The 22,348-nt window shown below is 66.9% G+C and overlaps 1 protein-coding gene across 1 annotated transcript; it reads left to right on the forward strand.

Annotated features, from left to right (window-relative positions):
* PLXNB2 (plexin B2) lies at window positions 1-21,995 on the forward strand. The gene is made up of 38 exons (XM_056107044.1): window positions 1-131; window positions 6,768-6,821; window positions 7,144-7,196; window positions 9,271-10,360; window positions 10,557-10,739; window positions 10,819-10,947; window positions 11,422-11,522; window positions 11,600-11,726; window positions 11,807-11,960; window positions 12,393-12,507; window positions 12,726-12,834; window positions 12,937-13,038; window positions 13,253-13,345; window positions 14,406-14,487; window positions 14,612-14,772; window positions 14,885-15,033; window positions 15,127-15,235; window positions 15,344-15,480; window positions 15,563-15,733; window positions 15,844-15,973; window positions 16,124-16,351; window positions 16,459-16,635; window positions 17,476-17,615; window positions 17,722-17,822; window positions 17,894-18,123; window positions 18,218-18,399; window positions 18,478-18,544; window positions 18,641-18,787; window positions 18,919-19,075; window positions 19,173-19,273; window positions 19,425-19,509; window positions 19,611-19,765; window positions 20,175-20,335; window positions 20,425-20,572; window positions 20,691-20,755; window positions 20,842-20,917; window positions 21,056-21,130; window positions 21,201-21,995. The coding sequence occupies exons 4-38, from the start codon at window positions 9,284-9,286 to the stop codon at window positions 21,303-21,305; spliced, it is 5,529 nt and encodes a 1,842-aa protein (XP_055963019.1). The 5' UTR covers window positions 1-131; window positions 6,768-6,821; window positions 7,144-7,196; window positions 9,271-9,283; the 3' UTR covers window positions 21,306-21,995.
* Window positions 21,996-22,348: the final 353 nt, after the last annotated feature.

Raw genomic sequence — 22,348 nt, forward strand, 5'->3', positions numbered from 1 at the left:
GGCCGGCTGCTCCCGCGCGCTCCGGCCCCTCCTCGGCCACACAAAGGCCGGTCTCCATGGCAGCGGCGCGGGCCGGAGCGCAGCGCCGATCGCGGCCCGGGCGCCATCGAACGGCGGCGGCGGACGTGCAGGTACCGCGCGGGGCGCGGGGCGCGGGGGGCGGCCAGGCCGGGCCGGGCCGGGCCGGGCCGGGCCGGGGCCGGGCCGGGGCGCAGGGCGGTGCGCGGGGGCGAGCGCGGGCGCGGGGCGCGGGGCGCGGGTGGGCGCGCGGGGCCGGGTGGGCGCGCGGGGCCGGGTGGGCGCGCGCGGCCCCCGCCAGGCCCGCACTTTCCCCGAGCGCAGACTTGCGCCCCGCGGTCCCGGGGGCGGGCGCGGGCCCCACCGCTCGGAGCGCCCGCGTCCAGGCCTGATGGCGCTGGGAGGTGGGTGCGGGCTGCGCGTCGGGGGGCGTGGGGATCCCCGGCGCCCCCGCGGGGAGCCGTGAAGCCCCGGGGCCCAGGCCTGCGCCCCCGTGGGCCTGCAGCCGCGGGCGGGGGCTGCGCTTGTTTGTGTTGTTGCTGGAGTGGTGTTTGGGGGGACAGCCGGAGTCCCCGGAAGTCCCAGCGCCGGGCTGGGCGCCTGCCTGTGCGCGCAGTGCCCGGGCTCTGCCCCTCATCCCTGCGAGTCTTGCTCCTGCAGCTCTCCTGGGGGGGCCCTGGGGGGCCCTGGGTCCTTGACAGATTGGAGATTCTCCAAGCCCAAGGGCCCCGAAGTTTCCTGCCACGTCAATAGGCCTCCCAGAAACTTGGGAAAGGAAGTAGGACCCAGCAAGGCCCGGGCGGGAGTCAGGATTGGGGGTGAGGCGGGACCCCCAAATCAGGGAGATGGTTTGGGTCCTGGGGGCTGCAGAGCTGTGCTTGCTCTTCGGGTTGCACTTCTTCCCCAGGACAGGCGGCAGGAGGCGGCAATGCCCCCTCCGCGGTGGGGGCCTCTCCTGGTGGGGGCTGGACTGGGTCTAGGGGGTCCGCCGAGGGCACAGGGAGCTGCAGGTGGGCCCTCCTCCCCGGGAGAGGGGCGTCTCCGAGACAAACAGGGTCTAGAATGTGAGTCCCCTCCCGCCGGCCGCCTGCCAGGAGGAATTATTTTGGATTACCCAGCCATGTCCAGCCACCAAAGGGGGGGCCGTGGCGTGGGAGAGGGATCCACTTCCGGGCCGTGGGTGGAGAGCCCCAGGGGGGGCCGGGCAAGTCCAGGCATCGCTGCTCCTCCTCTGCGCGGCTGCTCCAACCGGTCGGCCCGGCGGCAGGGGCACCCCGGGCTGAGCCTGAGTGGGCCCCAGCAGGCCCTGCTGAGCCAGCCAGCTGGGGTGGCCCGAGTGCCCCTGTCCGAAGGTGGGTGCAGAAGGACCACAGACAGGGTCTGCAGGACAGCGAAGGACCCCATGTTCCCCAGAACCTCCACACGGTGCTCTCAGGGCCTCCAGCAGAGACGCACCCCAGTGACTCACTGGGGCTTCCCGCCGAGAGCCAGCAGGTGCTGGCGCTGCCCAGGGCGGGGCGCCTGCCTCAGTGGACCCCATGTTGCCCTTCTGCCCCCTAGAGACCAGCTGCCGGCGGCAGGCTCCCTCCAGCCAGCCCACACCCCACCCCCTTGGCCACGCAGCACTGCCCCTGAGTGAGGAAGTGGAGGCAGAGAAGGGGCCATCCCCGCCTCCGTCCCAGCTCTGGCCAGCCCCGGGTCTAGGCCTGGGTGGGCACGAGCCCAGCAGCCCCTGAAGGGACCCCCGCAGGCCGTCTGGCAGCTGGCCGAGCGCAGGAAGCCCAGGGCTGGCCCCGACCCAGGGGAGTGGAGCGGAAGAGATTGGAGTGGAAGGCACTGAGCAGGGGGCGGCAGCCCCAGGAGGGGCCATATGGTGCCCCCCCCCCCGCCACCCGGGACGGGCTCTGCCAGGACTACCACGGGCCTTCCACGGCGTGTCAGTCTCCACGGGGTTCCGGTGTTCAGGGCCCCTTCTGAGCTCTGCTGAGCCCCGGCTGACCCTCCCTCCCTCGTGAGCTGCAGGCTGGGGGCCCTTTTCTTCCCTCGAAGGAGCTGCCCCTGGGAGACAGTGAGGTGGCAAGCAAGGTGACCAGGGTGACATGGGGGTCTGGGGCCAAGGGGGGTGGGGCTGCTGGCTTGTGGAGCCAGCACCCACAGGTGTGTCCTGGTTCCTGCATTTCCCCTTTCTCTGGGGGCTTGTGCCCATCCTTCCCCTCACAGGCCTGACCCCTGCCGACCAGGCAGAGAGCTTGTTTGGTTCTGCTGCAGGGAGCTTGCCGGCCCCATGGGCCTCTGCCGCCTCGCCCGGTACCCCCTCCCTGGGGGCGGCCTTTGACTGACCTGCACGCCCAGAGTGCAGTGGGGACAGCTGGGCAGGGTGGGGGGAGGGCCCCTGCACAGCCACCCCATGCCCCCTGGTGCCCACGGCAGTGGGGAGTGTGTCTGGGCCGGGAGCAGGCCCCCAGCTTGGCTGGCACGGAGCCCCGGAGAGCTCCGAAGCTCTGAAAGCACCAGTTCCCCATTCTGCTGCCATGTGGAGCCTGGCCTGGTGCAGGGGAGAAGGGCGCCTTTGGTTGCAGCCTGGGTGAGCCCAGCTTTCTCCAGCTTCCGGGCGGAGGCTGGTCCCGGCGTGGGTGGAGGGGCCCTTGGCACCCAGGCCCACAGTTCCCCGGGCGGGGCCGGAGAAGCCCTGTTGTCAGCCGACGGCGCCTGGGGGCTGGGCCGGGCTGGGAGGCAGGAAAGAAGCTGGCTTGATGTCTGTCTCCCAGAAGGCCACCTGTGTCAACAGTGCCGGTGGCTGGGACAGTTCCGGCCTGCGGACCCTGCATGTCCCCCCCAACCCCCCAAGTCGCCCTGCCCAGTGTAGGGGCCTCGCTGAGGAGGTGGCACCGGGACGCGCCCAATGTGGGAGCTTTGCGTGCGGGGACAGTGGCAGGGCCTGTGCCATCCTCCCCCTGGCCCAGGGGTGGGGCAGCTGCCGAGGGCCGGCAGCTGCCGACAGGAGGCTCCAGCCTCCCCCCCCACCCCAGATACTTGTAGAGGTGCAGGGTGTGGGGGCAGAGCCCGCCTCCCCGCCCAGCTGTGTGCCCAACAGCAAGGGACTGGAGGACTTCACTTCCTGCGCTCACCTTGGCCTCGGGCCGCACGTGGGCAGGGGAAAGGCTGCATCTGTGCCACCCTCCCCAGGACGCCCTGGTCCCTGCCCCGCCACCACCCCCCTGCCGGTATCGCTCCCGTGGGCCCGGCCTGCTGCCCCACCCCTTGCCTGGTCTCCATGCTCTGCTCGGCACCTCACACCCCTCGCCAGTCTCGGCCGCACCCCGACCAAGCTCCACTGCTGCCTCTGATCAGATGGCCCCGCCCCACGGTCTCCCACATGCCGGCCGCCGCCGCCTCCTCCTTGCAGCCTGCCCTGCTCAGCAGGGCCACTCCAGGCCTCACCAGCACTGGGTCCCACCAGGACCTCCCCTGCCACCATCTTCCAGGCCTTAGCTCTGGGCTCTGCTCTTCCTTCACGGGGTCTGCAGTTCCGTGTCGCAGAGACGTTGAGCCAGGGCCAGCATGATACACGTGTGCCTGCACGGCGTGACCCTGTGTCTGTCTCTGAGCTCTCGTGTGTGCAATGTGGTCACGGGTGCTTGTGCAGTGCTGGCATATATATGCACATGTACCTTCGCATGTGTCCACACCTGAGGCCTCGTGCACACTTTCGTGTGTGAGGTCACTGCGCACGCGGTCATGTGTGTTCACACATGTGCGGACACGTGCAGTCCCGTGTGAGTGGTGGCTGGCAGGCCCTCCTGGCAGAGTGCCCCTGGCTAATTGTGGGGTTCGCTCCTGGTGGAGGAGACAGGCTGGGGTGACCGCCGAGGCTCTGACAGTGATGGGGAGATTACAGGCTTTGCTCCTCATCCCACCCCGTGCTCCCCACACCCCCCTGCCGCAGGCTGGGGTGCTGCGCCGGGCCAGCTGGGGGTGGGCTTGCAGAGGTGGGGGGCAGGGGAAGCAGAGGCCGTACTGGTCGCGCGTCCCCGTTGTCTTCCCCCTCCCCCCCCCCCCCCCCCCCCCCCCCGCCACCTGCCTGTGCAGGCTGCGATTCCAGCTTCTCCCTCGCCTCTGCCTCCTCTTCCTGTCCCTCTTGGCGCTCCATGGGGGGCCATAAAGGGGGGCTCGCACCTGCCATCGCACCAGCCCTTGGGCCAGTCACGGCAGAGCACTGGCCAGGGAGGGGCCGCCCCACTCCCTGGAAATGCCTGCCATTACTCCAGCCACTCCTGGGTCTGGCATGGGCTGCGCGTGTGTACGTGGGGTGGGGGGAGGGGGCTCCCGTGATCTGTGGGTGCTGGACAGGGAGGCTGAGGGCGTGTGTGCGTACATAGCTGCCTGGACCCCTGTCCTGTCCTGGGCCTGGGGGCGGGGCCCCTAGCCCTCCCCGGAGTGAGGGACCATCCAAGTTCTGCTATCAAGCGTCCTGGTGGTCAGGCAGTGATTGGGTCGGGAGGGGTCAGTGGCAGCCGGCCACAGGTGTCCTGGTCTGAGAGGGTGCCTGCAGAGAGCTGCCGTGGAGGGGCTGGGAAGGTTCAGGACTGAGCTCCTGAGGTGCCCCGGGCAAGGGCCCCAGGTGGAGGGGCAGGGGACCCCCCCACACACACGTCTGTGGGCTCAGCCCTACCTTCATCGCCACCAGGGACTGGATGCTGCCTTGAGGAAGTGGCCTGACAATGGGCTTGGGGCCACGGTGGGGCGGGGGTGGCGGCGCCGGTGGAGGGCGGTGTCACCTGTGCAGGCGGGCGGGTCCCGTGGGAGGCGCTGACGCAAGGCCGGGACGTCAGTGGGTCCCGGGGCCGCCCCGCCCCGCCCCTGCGGCCGCGGCGCCTGTCCCAGGTGAGTCGGGTGCGGGCGCCTGCGTCCAGGTGAGCCAGCCGGGCCACGTGACCCCGCGCCGGCGCCGGAGGTCGGGGCTGCGGGTCGCGGGCGGCGGCGGAGGAGCCGCCGGGGGTCCCCAGGTAGTCGCGCGCCCCTCCCTCGCGCTTGTTTGGAAGCCGCGCGCCGGCCCTGGGCGTCTGGCCTGGCTGTCCCCGTTGGCCGCGCGCGCCCGGCTAATTGCACATTTGCATCTTCTGTGAGCCGGCCCGGCTGCCAGCTGCCTGCGGGGGAGGGCAGGGGAGGGGAGGCGAGCGGCGGCGAGGCGCCCCCCTACGCCCCCCACAATGCAGGGCCCGCGCGGGGCTGGCACGGGGGACCCTCCTCTCCCCTCGGCCCTGCGTCTCCGCGCGCCACTCCTCTGCGCCGGCTCGGCCCGCACTTCTCAGCGGTATTACAGGAAGGGCACCCCCTTCCTCTTCTGTGCCAGGGCCTCACCCTGCTTCCCGCTCTGACTCGGGAGGGGAAGCCTGCAGGACAGAAGTCCCCTGTGCTACCCCTCCCGGGCCCTGGACGAAGGCATGTGCACCCCACCAGGAGGCTGACGTGGAGGGGGTGCACCAGGATCTGGGGCACCTGAGACCCCTTTCTCTGTGCTCCTGCCCCACAGCCACCCACAGAGGGGTGCAGTGGGGGAAACTGAGTCACTGAGGGCAGAGCGCGGGGCAGTTGGGTGTGACAGGTGGGGTCCCCACAGCTTGGTAATCTTCTGAGGCCGGTGGAAGTGGCAGAATGGGGGGGGGGGGCAGTTGTGGGATGCAGGGTTCACTGGGCAGGAGGGAGACCTCCGGGGGCAGTCTTGGGCCCTCGGAGAGGCAGACCCAGCCTAGCCGGCGGGGCCTGTGACATGTCCTTCCTGGAGGGTTGTGCGCTCAGGAAGGTGTGTCTGGTAGGGACAAACCACCAGCCTGCACACGTGGGGCAAATGCAGGGTTGGAGGGAGCCAGGGGCCCTGGGAGGGACACGTGAGTCAGGGTCCTCGGAGGGGCGTGTATGTGGGAGGGGTCCTCTGAGGGGCGCTGAGGGGGTATCCTGCATTCACACGCCCCCTCTCTGCTGTTGAGGTCTGGGGGTGGGCAGGTCCCCACTTTCTCATGGGGTGCTTAGGCCTGGCCACTTGGGGCTGGCCCTGAGTTTGCCTGTGGACTGGCCTTTGCCCCTTCCACAAAGGCTGCCTTGAGTGCCGGGGCAAAAGGACACTCTCACCCCACACCAGGCCGCAAGCCAACAGGGCCAGGGTTAACCCTTCCCGGCTCAGCCCCTGGTCCAGGTGTACAAATAGGCACCCCCCCGCCCTGCTCTTTCTCGGACCTGCCACGAGTCCCTCCTGCAGGGCGGAGAGAACACAGCCGGGCCTTGGGAGGGGGACAGACTAGGAGAGGCGGTCGGAGGGTCAGCGAGGCAGAGTGGGGCTGGGGGTGGACAGCGGGCACGGAAGTTATTTAGCCCTGGGATGAGGCGTGCTCTGAGTTTTTCCCCTTTAACGAGCGAAGTTTCTGACCTAGCCTAATCCCAGCTGATTAGGAGGAAATCAGCAATTAAACTGCGTCCATGCACACACCCACGGCGTGGAGGTCCCTGGAACCCGTGCCCCGGTCATCCTGCGGGGCTGCCTGGCAGCTGTCCAGGGGCCTGGGTGGTTGCCAAATACTCTGACCAAACTATTGTGAAGTGAGCTCCTGGGCACGCATTGGGGAGTTTCTGGGATGCGCAGATACAAAATGGCAAGCCTGGCTGCGTGCTACAGTGTAACAGCCACCTGTGGCTTCCTGCAAAGATGGTCTGTCCTTACCCCGGGGTTCACTCTGACTGTCTCCGTTTCACAGACCGAGAAATGAGGCTCAGAGAAGCTAAGTAACTTGCCCAAGGTCACACAGCTAGTAAGTAGAACTGTGGGGTCATGGGTTTGCTCATTTTTCAGGGAGTTTTTCTTTTGTTGGGGGTGGGGAGGGTCTCCTGCAGAGCTCTGCCCCCCCACCCCCCACCCCGCCCAGCAGCTTTTATTTTAATCAAGCTGATACATGGACCTGGCTTTAAAAGGGCAGGTGCCTGCTATCGCGTTCGAACGGAAGGCAGCTGCCCCTTATCCTGCTCCCTCTTCCTTTGACCTCTGCGAGCGCGAGGGCCTGGGCGTGGGGTCCACTGGTCCAGGGTGGCAAGGCTGTGTGGGGGCAGCGTGAGACCATCTGTCCTGTTTCCTAGAGAGCCTCCATGCTGGCCCAGAGCGGAGACTAACCAAGACTCCTGGAGCCTCGGTGAGTGGGGGCCCATGGAGTTCAGCCAGGCCCAGAGGGGCTCCCGCTGGCCGTGCTCTTGTCCTGGGGGTTATTCTGGTCCGACGGGGCCCAGCACTGCCCATTCAGCCTTACTGGGGAACACGCAGGCAGGGAGCTTGGTTGTTTTAGGGGGCAGGGGCGGGAGGGGGGGAGCCCGTCCACTTTCCCGGCCTGCGGAGTTTGGGTGACTTCTTGGAAGTGTACTCGGGACTTGAGCCAGCTGATGCCCTTAGGAAATCCCCTTGCTGCACCCGGGGGTCCCTGGGCTGCCTTCAAAACAGGAAGCTCCGTTCCAGGAACCCTGGAGGCAGGAAGCTCCATGACCCTTTGTGACCGTGACCGTACCAGGCGCCCGGCGCTTGGCAGGGCCCTGCCATGGGTCAGGTGGGTGACCCTGTGCCCCTGGGCAGGGCGGGACAGACGGGAGCCCCTTCGACCTGGAGTTGAGGGATCCTGGGGCGAGAATCCGAGAGCTGGAGGAGGTCTGGAGGGCGGTCAGGCTGGTCCTGGCAGAGACAGTGGCAGGGTGGGGGAGCATTTCCTGCACGACGTCCCCCCCCCCCACTGGATCTGCTCAGGTTCCAGGCCTGGTGGCCACCTGGTCCCTACCCTCCGCCCTGACCGAGCCCCCCTGCCGCCCCCGCGCCCCTCCTCTGCAGCGCCCCGCCTGCTCCCCTCCCTCCTTGCGCCCAGAACATTCCTTTCATTCCCGCTCCCCGCGGCCGTGAAGGCGGAGCTGGGCCCGAGTGAGCAGGCTGAGGGACTGAGGAACGGCCGCGGTGAGCTGAGCGGACGAGCCAGGGCGGCCTTGCTTTCACCCAAGAGACCCCTTCCCCCTCTGGGCAGCCCGTTGCTGTTGCCTCGTGGACTTTGGGCCCTTGGAAAAGGGTGTGGAGCCAGCCCCTGGCTGGGAGGGAAGGGTGGGGCGGGGAGGGGGGCGCGGCCCTCTGCTTCCACCCCACTGGGTTCCCTGAAACTGCAGCCCGAGATCCCGTGGGGAGTGTGGAACTCTCCCCACGACGGGCACCCCATGCCCGTCCTTGTCTCTGCTGTCCCCTCCAGGACACCGCAGCCAGCCCGTGGTGGTGAGGTGGGTAGGCTCGGGGTGGGGGGTGGGGTGGCTTGCCAGGATGAAGCAGTTCTGTGGGCAAACGCAGCAGGGTACAACAGAGAAATGGGGCTCCCAGGATGCACCCGGGGCTGGCCCAGAGCAGGGGCCCAGCTGGTGTGGGACCCCCGGCACCCAGCACACATCTGCCCCTGGGCTCAGGGAGGGACCAAGAGGAGGGAGCAGATGTACAGGCGTGGAGGCCGGCCTCCTTTGCCGTCCGTCAGGGCACATGGCTAGGCCAGAGCTCTCGGTGTCACTGACTTGTCACCCAGGTGGGGACAGGGACCTGGGCCACACAGAGCAAGGCCCCCGGGCCCCCAGGCCTCCCAGAAGCGCCCTTCTCAACAAGCAGAGCCCCACAGGCTGGGTTCTGAGCCTTCTGCTCCATGGGACCCCGGGTGTTGTCCTGTGCACAGGGACCAGCTCATGGCTCAGTCTGTGCTGGACGCCTGCCCGCAGGGTCCAGGCCTCGGCAGGACAGCCCTTAGCCTCTGTCCTCACTCCTGTGTGCCTGGGGGCAGCAGGATGGCCCCCGCTGGGCCTCTTCTGTGATCCTCTGGGAAGGCTATAAATAGTGTGAGTGTGCCTCCGGCTGGGCTGCTTCCCGCCCCTGCCCCAGGCCCTGTGTCTGGCCGGGCAGCAAGGCCTTGTGTAGAGCAGGGCTGTGGCCCACTGTTTGATGTCCGGGGTCTGTCAGCCTGAGGCTGGGTTCTAGGGCACTGCCCCCCACCCCGGAACCCAAAGCTTGCAGGGATGCCTGGCAGACTTCCTGGAGAAGGTGTCCCGGGCCCTGGAAGCTTGGCCTGGTGGTAGACACACAGGAACAGCATCAGCTGAGCCCGAGGGTTCTTACGGGGCCGCAGCCCTCCGGGCAGATTGTTGTGGTACATCGGGTGGGGGCTGGCAGGCACTGCCACTCCCTGACCCTCCGCTCTCCTGCAGGGTCCCAGGGGCCATGGCGCTGCAGCTCTGGGCCCTGATGCTTCTGGGCCTGGTGGGCCCCAGCATGGGCCTGCGGCCCCGGAACTTGTTCTTCCAAAGCGAGACGGAGCTGAACCACCTGGCGGTGGACGGGGCATCGGGGGTGGTGTACCTGGGCGCTGTGAACACTCTCTACCAGCTGGGCGCAGACCTGACCCTGCAACAGCAGGCGACGACGGGCCCCGCGCGGGACAACAAGAAGTGCACGCCCCCCATCGAGCCCAGCCAGTGCCACGAGGCCGTGCCCACTGACAACGTGAACCAGCTGCTGCTGCTGGACCCGCCCGGGCAGCGGCTGGTGGAGTGCGGCAGCCTCTTCAAGGGCATCTGTGCCCTGCGGGCGCTGAGTAACATCTCCACGCGGCTCTTCTACGAGGACGGCAGCGGGGAGAAGTCCTTCGTGGCCAGCAACGACGAGGGCGTGGCCACCGTGGGGCTGGTGGGCGCCACGGGCGTGGGCAGCGAGCGCGTGCTGTTCGTGGGCAAGGGCAACGGGCCGCACGACAACGGCATCATCGTGAGCACCCGCCTGCTGGACCGCAAGGAGGGCAGGGAGGCCTTTGAGGCCTACACGGACCACGCCACCTACAAGGCCGGCTACCTGTCCAGCAACACCCAGCAGTTCGTGGCCGCCTTCGAGGACGGCTTCTACGTCTTCTTCGTCTTCAACCAGCAGGACAAGCACCCGCCACGCAACCGCACGCTGCTGGCACGCATGTGCAAGCATGACCCCTTCTACTACTCCTACCTGGAAATGGACCTGCGGTGCCTGGACCCCGGCCCTGGCCTGGACCCCAACCCTGCCTTCGCCACCTGCCTGGCCGCCTCCGTGGCAGCCCCGGAGGGCAACCTGGTGCTCTACACACTCTTCACTCTCGAGGGCCGCGGTGGCGGGGGGCCCCGGGCCGGCCTCTGCTTATTCCCGCTGGACCAGGTCCACCAGAAGATGGAGGCCAATCGGGAAGCCTGCTACACAGGCTCCCGCGAGGCCGGCCGGGACACCTTCTACAAACCCTTCCACGGCGAGATCCAGTGCGGCGGCCACGGGCAGGTGGGGCTTGCGCCTTCCCGGGGACGGGGCAGGTGGTGGTGAGGGGGTGCTCACACGCTCACACACATGCACGCACGCGTGCACACAGCCCTGGCCAGCCTAGGTCTGGCATTGGGTGTGCAGCTCTGGGCAGGCGGGCTCTCATTCCTGGGGACCCAGCTAGTGACCCGCTGCCGACAGACACCTTGGTCCCTAGATGGCCAGTGAGAGCTTCCGATGCGGCTCAGAGCACCTGCCCTACCCACTGGGCAGCCGGGATGGGCTCACGGCCACAGCAGTGCTGCAGCGCGGGGGCCTCAACCTGACGGCTGTGACGGTGGCCTCCGAGAATGGCCACACCGTGGCCTTCCTGGGCACCTCGGACGGCCGGATCCTCAAGGTGAGGCAGGGGCCAGTGGGCAGCCCGGGGTGGGGGTGCGGCAGCGGGCACCCCTCCAGGACCAGCCCTGTGCTTGCAGGTGTATCTCGCCCCCGACGGTACCTCTGCTGAGTATGGCTCCATCCTCGTGGAGATCAATAAGAAGATCAAGCAGGACCTGGTGCTGTCCGCGGACAATGCCAGCCTGTACACCATCACTCAAGACAAGGTAAGTGGGCTGCAGGGAGCAACAGGGGCCACGAGGAGGGGGGAGAGGAGGGGACAGGCCACCAGGACTCTAAGCACGGCATGGAGCCAGACCCTTTGGCTTACGGGGGGCTGGTATTGGAGGCCCTCCTGTGGCCTGAGCAGTGCCCGGGAGGCTAAACAGCCAGATCGGCCCTGTGGCTTCCTGTGCCCTGAGCTGCCATGCCCACATAGGCCCTGCTGGGCATTTTCTGCCTGTTGCTTTCTGAGGGGTTGTTTGTTTTTTAATAACTGAGTCACCATGAATCATAAAGTCATTCATGCTTGAGTTTCCGGTGTCCAGTGTTCCAGCACCAGTGTCCACTTCCCTCTATCAATGTCCCCAGTTTCCCTCCTGCCCTTGGCGTTCCCCTCACCCGTAGCTGAGGCCCTTCTGCTCAGAGGTACAAGGGGGGGTCCCTCTGGGAGAGTGTGCGAGACGCGCGCCTGTCCCCAGGTGTTCCGGCTCCCGGTGCAGGAGTGTCAGAGCTATACCACCTGTGCCCAGTGCCACAGCTCACAGGACCCCTACTGTGGCTGGTGTGTCGCCGAGGGACGGTGAGTGCAGGGCGGGGCGGGGCCAGGGCACTGCTCTGGGGGACGGGGCTGGCACTGCAACTCCTCCTGCCCTCCAGGTGTACCAGGAGGGCTGAGTGCCCCTGGGCTGCCGAGCAGGGCCACTGGCTATGGAGCCGAGCCGAGTCATGCGTGACGATCACCGGGGCACTGCCTCAGAACATGAGTCGGCGGGCCCAGGGCGAGGTGCGACCTTTGGGAGGCTGTGTGTGGGGGGGCAGGGTCTTGGCACAGACAGGCTGTGAAAGCCCCCTGCCCTCCTACAGGTCTTCCTGACCATCAGCCCCCTCCCGGCCCTGAGTGAGGAGGATGAGCTGCTGTGCCACTTCGGGGACTCCCCACCCCAGCCTGCCCGAGTGAAAGGGGACACAGTGGGTTGCTACTCCCCGAACAGCATTCCGCCCACGCTGCCCGGCCAAGGTGAGCCCCACCCTCCCTCACATGGGACCTTCCTTCCTGCTTCTTCATTCCTTTCCGCTTGGCACCTCTGGGTGCCAGCAGAGGCCCCACCCTAGCCATGCCCAGGGGACACAGGGGCGGGGCTGTGCCGAGGCCAGAGCAGCTGCGCCACCTGTTCTGGTCCTGAGGCCGTGGCAGACAATGCAGTGATGTCTGAGGCATCTGGTGGGCATGGAGGCCCAGTGGCAGCGGGCACGAGAAGGGCACAGCTGGGCCGGAAGTGGCCCCTACGCCTGCCGTTGATGCTGCGTCGCCCTGCCCCAAGCGGTCTCTCAGTGCCTGGCCTCAGTTCCTGGCCTCCGGGCTGCACGGGGCCAGCAGGGTGGGACTGGGGGGGAGCAGTGCCAGGCTTCCCTGCCCCCAGCTGACACGGCCTCCCCCTGCGTGTCACAGACCACGTGGACGTGAGCATCCAGCTCCTCTTTAAGCACGGCAATGTCTTCCTCACTTCCCACCTGTACCCCTTCTACGACTGCCGGGAGGCCATGAGCCTGGAGAAGAACCTGCCGTGAGTGTGCCCGCCTCGGCCCCGCTCATACGTAGCAACCCCGCCCACACACTGTGACCACGCCCACTGTGTCCGACCACGCCCACACAGCACGGCCCCGCCCGTCGTGGGTGACCACGCCCACCGTGCCCGGCCACGCCCACACAGTGCGGCCCCGCCCGTCGTGGGTGACCACGCCCACCGTGTCCGGCCACGCCCCCATCTCCTCTCTCCTGCAGGTGCATCTCCTGTGCCAGCAACCAGTGGACCTGCCAGTGGGACCTGCGCTACCATGAGTGCCGGGAGGCCTCCCTCAGCGCCGAGGACGGTGTCATCCGCCCCCACATGGTGAGGCGCCCCCTGAGCGAGGGGCGTCCTGCTCGCCCCGAGGCGGGGGGCCAAGGGCTGCGCTGCTCACCCAGGCAGCACTGACCCGCCCTTGTCCTCCAGGAGCGCGACTGTCCCCAGTTCCTGAACCCCAGCCCGCTGGTCATCCCCATGAACCATGAGACGGACGTGACTTTCCAGGGCCAGAACCTGGACACAGCGAAGGTGGGGGCTGTGAGGGGCTTGGGCCGGCCTGGCTGGTCTGCTCAGACCCACCTGCTCAGCTCAGAGTGGCCAACCAGAGCTGCATAGCACAGCTGGGGAGAGGAACTGGGTGGGGCGCCCTCGGGCTCCAGGCAGGAAGGGCTGCAGAGCTGCCCCTGGGCGAGGGGGGCTGTGGGTGGGGCAGCCCACAGGGTTCTGACTGGGCTGTCCGCAGGCCTCCTCCCTGCATGTGGGCAGCGAGCTGCTCGGGTTCGAGGTGCCAGTGAGCCTGCAGGAGACGGGCGTCTTCTCCTTCCGGACCCCAAAGGTACCGCCCCCGGGTGGACACGGCTGCTGGCAGGCCCGGGGCAGCCTGTGACCTGCAGCTCAGAGAGGGGTGGCTTGTCTCCCCGCCCTCCTGAGGAGGCCTGAGAGCGTGTGTGTGTGTGTGTGTGTGTGTGTGTGTGTGTCTGCGTGAGTGATGGTGTCTGTCCTGTGACTGCGTCGTGACCGTGTGTCTGTGTGAGTGAGTGAGTGTGTCTGATTGCATCTGATTGCTCGTGGTTGTGTGTCTGATTGTGTAAGTGAATGTGTGTGATTGCATCATGATTGTGTATCTGTGAGTGAATGTGTATATCTGATTGCATTGCATTGTGGTTGCGTGTCTGATTGTGTAAGTGAATGTCTGATTGCATCGTGATTGTGTATCTGTGATTGTGTGAATGAATATGTGTGTGTGTCTGATTGCATCGTGGTTGTGTGTCTGATTGTGTAAGTGAATGTGTGTGATTGCATCATGATTGTGTATCTGTGACTGAATGTGTATATCTGATTGCATTGCATTGTGGTTGCGTGTCTGATTGTGTAAGTGAATGTCTGATTGCATCATAATTGTGTATCTGTGATTGTGTGAGTGAATGTGTGTATGTGTCTGATTGCATCGTGGTTGTGTCTGATTGTGTGAATGTGATTGCATCGTCATTGTGTGTGTCTGTGATTGTGTGAGTGAATGTGTCTGAGTGCATCTAATTGCATCTGATTGCATCATGGTTGTGTGCCTGATTGTGTAAGTGAATGTGTCTGATTGCATCGTGATTGTCTGTGATTGTGAGTGAATGTGTGTCTGATTGCATCGTGATTATGTGTCTCTGTGTGAAAGTGTCTGATTGCATCGTGATTGTGTTTCTGATTATGTGAGTGAATGTGTGTCCTGTGACGGTTGTACTTGTCTGTACCTGTGACAAGCATAGCACAGTGTCCCGTGACTTTGTACTTGTGTGAGTGTGAGTGAATGTGTGTTTGTTACTGAGAGGCTCCTGGTCGTAGGGGCTCAGTGGGTGCCTTCGTGGACAGTAGCCCGGGTACAGCCTGTCCTTGTATATCCCCAGCTGTCCCACGACACCAATGAGACACTACCCCTGCACCTGTACGTTAAGTCCCACGGCAAGAACATCGACAGCAAGCTCCAAGGTGGGCGGGGACGGGTAGTGGTGGGCAGGGGTGGGGGGGGCACAGTGGGAGGAGGCAGGCAGGGGAGGCCCTGTGGGTGCCTGGCACGGGGTGTGGGCAGCCTCCCGACCTGCTCTCTCCGCAGTCACCCTCTACAACTGCTCCTTCGGCCGCAGTGACTGCAGCCTCTGCCTGGCAGCCGACCCCGCCTACCGCTGCGTGTGGTGTGGCGGGCAGAATCGGTGCGTGTACGAGGCTCAGTGTAGCAATGCCACCTCCGAATGCCCACCGCCGGTCATCACCAGGGTGAGCGCATGCCCCCGTGGTGCCACCCGGGCTGGGCGGGGGCTGTGGCCCAGCCAGACCCGCCGTCTTCTCCCACCCCTGCCGCCAGGCTAGCTGGGCTCTGTCATTGCAGATCCAGCCCGAAACAGGTCCCCTGGGCGGGGGTATCCGCCTCACCATCCACGGGTCCAACCTGGGCGTCACCGCACAAGACGTGCAAAGGGTGACTGTGGCGGGCCGCACCTGTAACTTTGAGCCCGAGCGCTACTCCGTGTCCACCCGGTGAGTGGGTGACGTGTGAGGCAGGGGCTGGGCATGGGGCAGCCCACAGTGGCAGAGGACACGGAGCATCTCGGGAATGTCCCCCGTCCCCAGGATTGTGTGTGTCATCACGGCAGCAGAGGAACCCTTCACGGGGGGCGTCGAGGTGGAGGTCAACGGGAAGCTTGGCCACTCGCCACCAGATGTCCAGTTCACATACCAAGTAAGTGCCTGGCCGGGGGACTGGGGGAGCCCCGGCCCTGCGCTGACCCTCCATCCCGGGAGCCTCGGCCCTGTGCTGACCCTCCACGCACGCCTCCCCCTCCCCCAGCAGCCAGAGCCCCTGAGCGTGGAACCAAAGCAGGGGCCACAGGCAGGTGGAACCACGCTGACCATCAGTGGCATCCACCTGGATACGGGCTCCCAGGAGGACGTGCAGGTCTTCATCCGAGGTGTCCCCTGCAAAGTGTAGGTGTCTCTGGCCTGACTTGGGGGCATCGGGGGGTGGAGGCAGTGGGGCCCACCTGACACTCACCCTGCCCCACTGCAGTACACAGTTTGGAGCCGAGCTGCAGTGTGTCACCGGCCCACAGCCAACACTGGGAGAGCTGCCCCTAGAGATCTCCTACGGGGGCTCCCCCGTGTCTGCCCCTGCCGTCACCTTCACCTACCGCGAGAACCCCGTGCTGCGGTCCTTCATGCCCTTGCGAAGCTTCGTCAGGTGTGCCAGTGCCCTCTGCCCCCGCCCCCATGCCCTACACATGCAGCCTGCTGGTAGGAGGCCCCGGGCTAGGGGCAGCTGAGCCCACTCAGGTCTGTTCCTGCCCCCAGTGGCGGCCGGAGCATCAATGTCACCGGGGAGGGTTTCAGCCTGATCCAGAAGTTCTCCATGGTGGTGCTCGCAGAGCCCCTGCAGAGCTGGCGGCAGCGTCGGGAATCTGGACCCCTGCAGCCCACCACGGTCAGTCCTGGGGTCACTAAGAATGGGGGGATGCTAGAGCCCCCCAAATGCCACGGTCAGCCCAGGGGGCGCCCAGACTGATGGCTGGAGCCCTGGGGTGCTGCCCTCGGAGGAGAGCAAGCACCAGATCCTGACCAGCCTCACTCGCAGGTGGTGGGCACCGAGTACGTGTTCTACAACGACTCCAAGGTCGTATTCCTGTCCCCCGCGGTGCCTGAGGAGCCCGAGGCCTACAACCTCACGGCCCTCATCCAAATGGATGGGCACCGCGCCCTGCTCAGGACTGAGGCCGGCGCCTTCGAGTACGTGGCTGACCCCACCTTCGAGAACTTCACAGGTGGCGTAAAGAAGCAGGTCAACAAGCTCATCCATGCCCGGGTGAGGACCAGCGGGGCTCGGCGTCTGCCATCAGGGCAGGTCAGGGTGGGGCTGGTGGCAGGCTCTTGCCGGGGACACTGACACCCCGCCTCCCACCCCATTTCCAGGGTACCAACCTGAACAAGGCCATGACGCTGCAGGAGGCCAAGGCCTTTGTGGGTGCGGAGCGCTGCATCATGAAGACGCTGACCGAGACAGACCTGTATTGTGAGCCCCCAGAGGTGCAGCCCCCACCTAAGCGGAGGCAGAAGCGGGATACAGCGCACAACCTGCCTGAGTTCATTGTGCGTGGGTCATGGATGGGGCGCTGGGGGCGGGGCCTCGGGGCAGGGCGGGGCCTGAGCAGATGGGAGGGCCTGGGCCACTGGGGGCGGGCCTGAGTAGATGGGCGGGGCGCAGGGCGGGGCCTGGCCGCTGGGGGTGGGGCCTCGGAGCAGGGCTGGGCCTGAGTAAATGGGAGGGTCTAGGCTGCTGGGGGCAGGGCCTGAGTTGAGGGGCGGGGCCATGGGGCCAGGGCGGAGCCTGAGCAGATGGGAGGGCCTCGGCTGCTGGGGGCGGGGCCTCAGAGCAGGGCGGGGCCTGAGCAGATGGGAGGGCCTGGGCCACTGGGGACGGGCCTGAGTAGATGGGGCGGAGCCTCGGAGCAGGGCTGGGCCTGAGTAAATGGGAGGGCCTAGGCTGCTGGGGGCAGGGCCTGAGTTGAGGGGCGGGGCCATGGGGCCAGGGCGGAGTCTGAGCAGATGGGAGGGCCTCGGCCGCTGGGGGTGGGGCCTCAGCAGGGCGGGGCCTGAGCAGATGGGAGGGCCTCGGCTGCTGGAGGCGGGCCTGAGTAGATGGGGCGGAGCACAGGGCGGGGATGGGGCGGGGCCTCGGAGCAGGGCTGGGCCTGAGTAAATGGGAGGGGTCTAGGCTGCTGAGGGCAGGGTCTGAGTAGAGGGGGCGGGGCCATGGGGCCAGGGCGGGGTCTGGGCGGCTGGGGTGAGCCTGAGTAGATGGGCGGGGCCACAAGGGCGGGCGGTGCTTGCGCCACTGGGGGCGGGCCTCGGAACAGGGGCCAGGGCTTGGGCGCTGGCTTCTGGGGTGGCACACCCGTCTGTGCTGAGCCCACTTTGCCCCGTCTACAGGTGAAGTTCGGCTCCCGGGAGTGGGTGCTGGGCCGTGTGGAGTATGACACACGGGCCAGTGACGTGCCCCTAAGCCTCATCTTACCACTGGTCATCGTGCCCATGGTGTTGATCATTGTGGTGTCCGTCTACTGCTACTGGTGAGCGGTCCCAGCAGGCAGTGGCCCGCCCTCCCCCACCTCCCCCTCCCCCTCCCCTTCCCTGTCTGGCCCCTGGCCAGGCCCCAGGACCTCCCTGTACCCCCAGGAGGAAGAGCCAGCAGGCGGAGCGTGAGTACGAGAAGATCAAGTCTCAGCTGGAAGGCCTGGAGGAGAGCGTGCGGGACCGCTGCAAGAAGGAGTTCACAGGTGGGGCGGGAGCCGGCCCGGGGCGCGTGGGCAAGGGGCCGCGGGCAGCTCCTCACCCCGCCTCCCCGCAGACCTGATGATCGAGATGGAAGACCAGACGAACGACGTGCATGAGGTGGGCATCCCCGTGCTGGACTACAAGACCTACACCGACCGCGTCTTCTTCCTGCCCTCCAAGGACGGCGACAAGGACGTGATGATCACCGGCAAGCTGGACATCCCCGAGTCCCGGCGGCCGGCCGTGGAGCAGGCGCTCTACCAGTTCTCCAACCTGCTCAACAGCAAATCTTTCCTCATCAACGTGAGCGCCCGTCCGGAGTGGGTGGGTGGGTGGGTGGGGGAGGGGCCGGGCCGTGGAGGGCTGCGCAGAGCTGACCCCGCGGTCCACCCGGCAGTTCATCCACACCCTGGAGAACCAGCGCGAGTTCTCCGCTCGGGCCAAGGTCTACTTCGCGTCCCTGCTGACCGTGGCACTGCACGGGAAGCTGGAGTACTACACTGACATCATGCGCACCCTCTTCCTCGAGCTCATGGAGCAGTACGTGGTGGCCAAGAACCCGAAGCTGATGCTGCGCAGGTGCGTGGGCGGGGGGCGGGGTGGGCGCCGGGGCGGGGTGGCCGCTGGGACGGCAGTGCGAGACCTCTGCGCTCTCAGGTCTGAAACGGTGGTGGAGCGGATGCTGTCCAACTGGATGTCCATCTGCCTGTACCAGTACCTCAAGGTGGGCCCTTGCGCTGGGGGACTGGAGGCGGGCGCTCGGCGGTGCCCCCCGGAGGCTGCAGCGCTGACGCGGCTGGGGACCCCCCACCCCTTCCAGGACAGCGCCGGTGAGCCCCTGTACAAGCTCTTCAAGGCAATCAAGCACCAGGTGGAGAAGGGCCCAGTGGACGCTGTGCAGAAGAAGGCCAAGTACACGCTCAACGACACGGGGCTGCTGGGAGACGATGTGGAGTACGCGCCCCTGGTGAGCACCAGCCAAGCTCGTGGGCACGTGGTCTGGGGCTGCACGCGAGCTCCGGACCCGTGGGTGGCACGCTGCTTGGCAGCGGCCACCCCAGGGGCGAGGGTCTCAGACGCCCCTTCCCCCCTCTGCAGACGGTGAGTGTGATTGTCCAGGACGAGGGGCTCGACGCCATCCCCGTGAAGGTCCTCAACTGCGACACCATCTCCCAAGTCAAGGAGAAGATCATCGACCAGGTGTACCGCACGCAGCCCTGTTCGCGCTGGCCCAAGGCGGACAGCGTGGTTCTAGGTGAGCGCCAGGCGGCCCGGTGGCTGGGGAGGGGGCTCCTCTCCGGGCCGGGCGGGGCACTGCTACAGCAAGGTCAGCTGGGCCGTGTCCTCCACAGAGTGGCGGCCCGGCTCCACCGCCCAGATCCTGTCAGACCTGGACCTCACCTCCCAGCGGGAGGGCCGCTGGAGGCGCATCAACACGCTGATGCACTACAATGTGAGCGCCGCCCCCGCCCAGCTCGACCCCCTGCCCCTTCCCGAGCCCCGCCCCCGGCCCGCCCAGCTCAGCCACCCACCCCCCCAGAGCCCCGCCCGCCCCCACCGTCAGCGCCCCCGCCCCGCCCCACCCTCACCTCGCTGCTCCCCAGGTCCGGGACGGAGCCACCCTCATCCTGTCCAAGGTGGGCGTCTCGCAGCAGCCTGAAGACAGCCAGCAGGACCTGCCCGGGGAGCGTGAGTCCCTGCCTCTCGCCCTGGACACTGGCACTGGGCCAGCATCGGGGGATCTAGGCCCCCTGGCGCGCCCGCGGCCCTCAGTTTCCCCGACCCCACAGGCCACGCCCTCCTGGAGGACGAGAACCGCGTGTGGCACCTGGTGCGGCCCACGGACGAGGTGGACGAGGGCAAGTCCAAGCGCGGCAGCGTGAAGGAGAAGGAGCGCACCAAGGCCATCACGGAGATCTACCTGACGCGCCTCCTCTCCGTCAAGGTGGCTCTGACCCCTGGGCCCTGCCCCTGCCTCTGCCCAGGCTCCGAGCCCCCTCAGGACCCCTCCACTCTCCCAGGCTCTTTGTCTCCCTGGACCCCTCCCAGGCCTGCCTCCAGGCTCTGGCCTCCCCCAGGACCCCTCCCCTTTCTCCCAGGGCCCCTCCTCACTCCCAGGTTCTTGAACGCCCCCCACCCCTCTCCTGCCTTCCCTAGGCTCTGAGCCCCCCATCCCTCCATACCCCAGACTCTCGAACCCCCAGGACTCCTCTCCTGCCTCCCCGTAGGCTCTTGAAGCCCCCAGGACCCCTCCTCTCCCCCAGGTTCTTGAACCCCCAGGACCCATCCCCTGCCTTCCCCCAGGCTCGGCCCCCCAGGACCCCCCCCAGGCTCTGAGCCCCCGTCTCCCCCAGGGCACACTGCAGCAGTTCGTGGACAACTTCTTCCAGAGCGTGCTGGCGCCGGGGCACGCCGTGCCGCCCGCTGTCAAGTACTTCTTCGACTTCCTGGACGAGCAGGCGGAGAAGCACGACATGCGGGACGAGGACACCATCCACATCTGGAAGACCAACAGGTGGGGTCCACCCCAGCCGCCCCCCACGCCCCCTCCCCCGCCCCGCCCCGACCGGCGTGTCTCCTCACTGTCCTGGTGCTCTGCCTCAGTTTACCGCTGCGGTTCTGGGTGAACATCCTCAAGAACCCGCACTTCATCTTCGACGTGCACGTGCACGAGGTGGTGGACGCGTCCCTGTCGGTCATCGCACAGACCTTCATGGACGCCTGCACGCGCACCGAGCACAAGCTGAGCCGAGTGAGTGGGCGCGCAGGGCCTGTCTGCGTGGGGGGCTGGGGAGCTGGGCGGGGGGCTTCCGGCGTGCTGGGGCCGGACCTCCACCCCGCCCTCTTACCTGCTGCCGCCCCGCCCCCAGGACTCCCCCAGCAACAAGCTGCTCTATGCCAAGGAGATCTCCACGTACAAGAAGATGGTGGAGGAGTGAGTGCCGCCCACCCCGCCCCGCCCCGCCCCGCCCCTGCCTGCCCTGCGTGACCATGTGACCACCTCCCCTCCCGCCCCCGCAGTTACTACAAGGGGGTCCGGCAGATGGTGCAGGTCAGCGACCAGGACATGAACACGCACTTGGCAGAGATTTCCCGGGTAAGGATGGTGCCTGCTGCCCCTTCCCTGGACGGGCAGACTGGCCACAGCGGGGTGGGCGGGGCCTTCCTTGTTCCTCTGTCGGCCCCCTGGGGTGCAGCTCCTGCCCACAGCTCACCCTGTCTGTGCCCCTCCCAGGCCCACACGGACTCCCTGAACACCCTCGTCGCCCTGCACCAGCTCTACCAGTACACGCAGAAGTACTACGACGAGGTAGGGGCTTGCCTGGGGCGGCCTTCCTTGCTGCCTCTGGGCCCGCGCTCTGACGTGCCTCCCTCCTCAGATCATCAGTGCCCTGGAGGAGGACCCCGCTGCCCAGAAGATGCAGCTGGCCTTCCGCCTCCACCAGATCGCGGCTGCCCTGGAGAACAAGGTCACGGACCTCTGACCCCCCACCTCTGTTGCTGTGGGTCGTGGCGGGCGCAGGGGTGTGGCCCCGTGTCCCAGGCGTGGGGGCCTGCGTGCTGAGGCCCGTTTGTAGGTTCAGCCCTTCTCTGGCAGCAGAGGAAGCGCCCCCCGGGCCAGGCGTCTGGAGCGACCCCCTCCCAGCAATACACCAGCACCAGCTCCCTTCTGCAGAACCAGCGTCCAGCGGCGGCTGCCTGTCCAGTCTCCAGAGCGAGCCTCTGGGTTCGCCGATGTGCCTTAGGCCCCTGGCGCCACGCTGGGTTCCGGGGGGCCGGGGCCCCTCCCAGCACCAGCAGCCGCCTCACATTCCTGGGTTTGCCACTTTGTGTGTATGTGGGGGGGTCAGTGCCTGCACCCCCAGGGCCGGAAGGTCCAGCCTGACCTCCGGAAGGGAGGAGAAAGCGGTACGAAGCCTCCTGACCTCGCCTGGCCCGCCTTGCAAGGTGCCAGCGTCCCCACTGACTCTTGGCCCAGGGCCCCACCTCCAAGGTCAAGCTGGACGTCCGACGTCGAGGCCCCAATGGCCAGCGGGGACCCCAGACTGGGCGCCCTGGCCTGTCCGACAGGCACTGAGAGGCCTGCCAGGCCGGGGCAGTGGGGGGCAGCGGGACCCCCCCACCCCAATCCCTTTTGTAAGTTTTATCGTGAATCAAATACAACTGTCTTTTTCACTCTGCTGGTGGACTGGGTTCCTCCTGTGGCTGCCCTGCCCTCGGGCCCCTCCCTGGACTAACCATCCGTGTTCCCTAATCCCCTGGGTTGGACCTTCGCTCTGCCCCTCCCAGACAGGGTCCAGGAGAGCCAGGTGCGGGGCGCCACCTGCTGGTCGTGCTTGGAGCCTGCTTACCTGTCCCGTCCCCACCCTCCTGAGAAAGGGGATCAAGGGCCAGGATCTGCCCTGCTGCCCCTCCTGGGTCAGACCCCTGGGCATGGGCAGCGCTGGGGAGAGCCCGGGTCCCCCTACTCAAATTATGGGACCATGACGACTCCTGGGTTCTTGAAAGGGTCACTGACCAATCAGGA

The sequence above is a fragment of the Sorex fumeus genome, unplaced genomic scaffold (genome assembly GCF_029834395.1).
Source record: "Sorex fumeus unplaced genomic scaffold, SorFum_2.1 ptg000153l, whole genome shotgun sequence".
NCBI classification, from domain to species: domain Eukaryota; kingdom Metazoa; phylum Chordata; class Mammalia; order Eulipotyphla; family Soricidae; genus Sorex; species Sorex fumeus.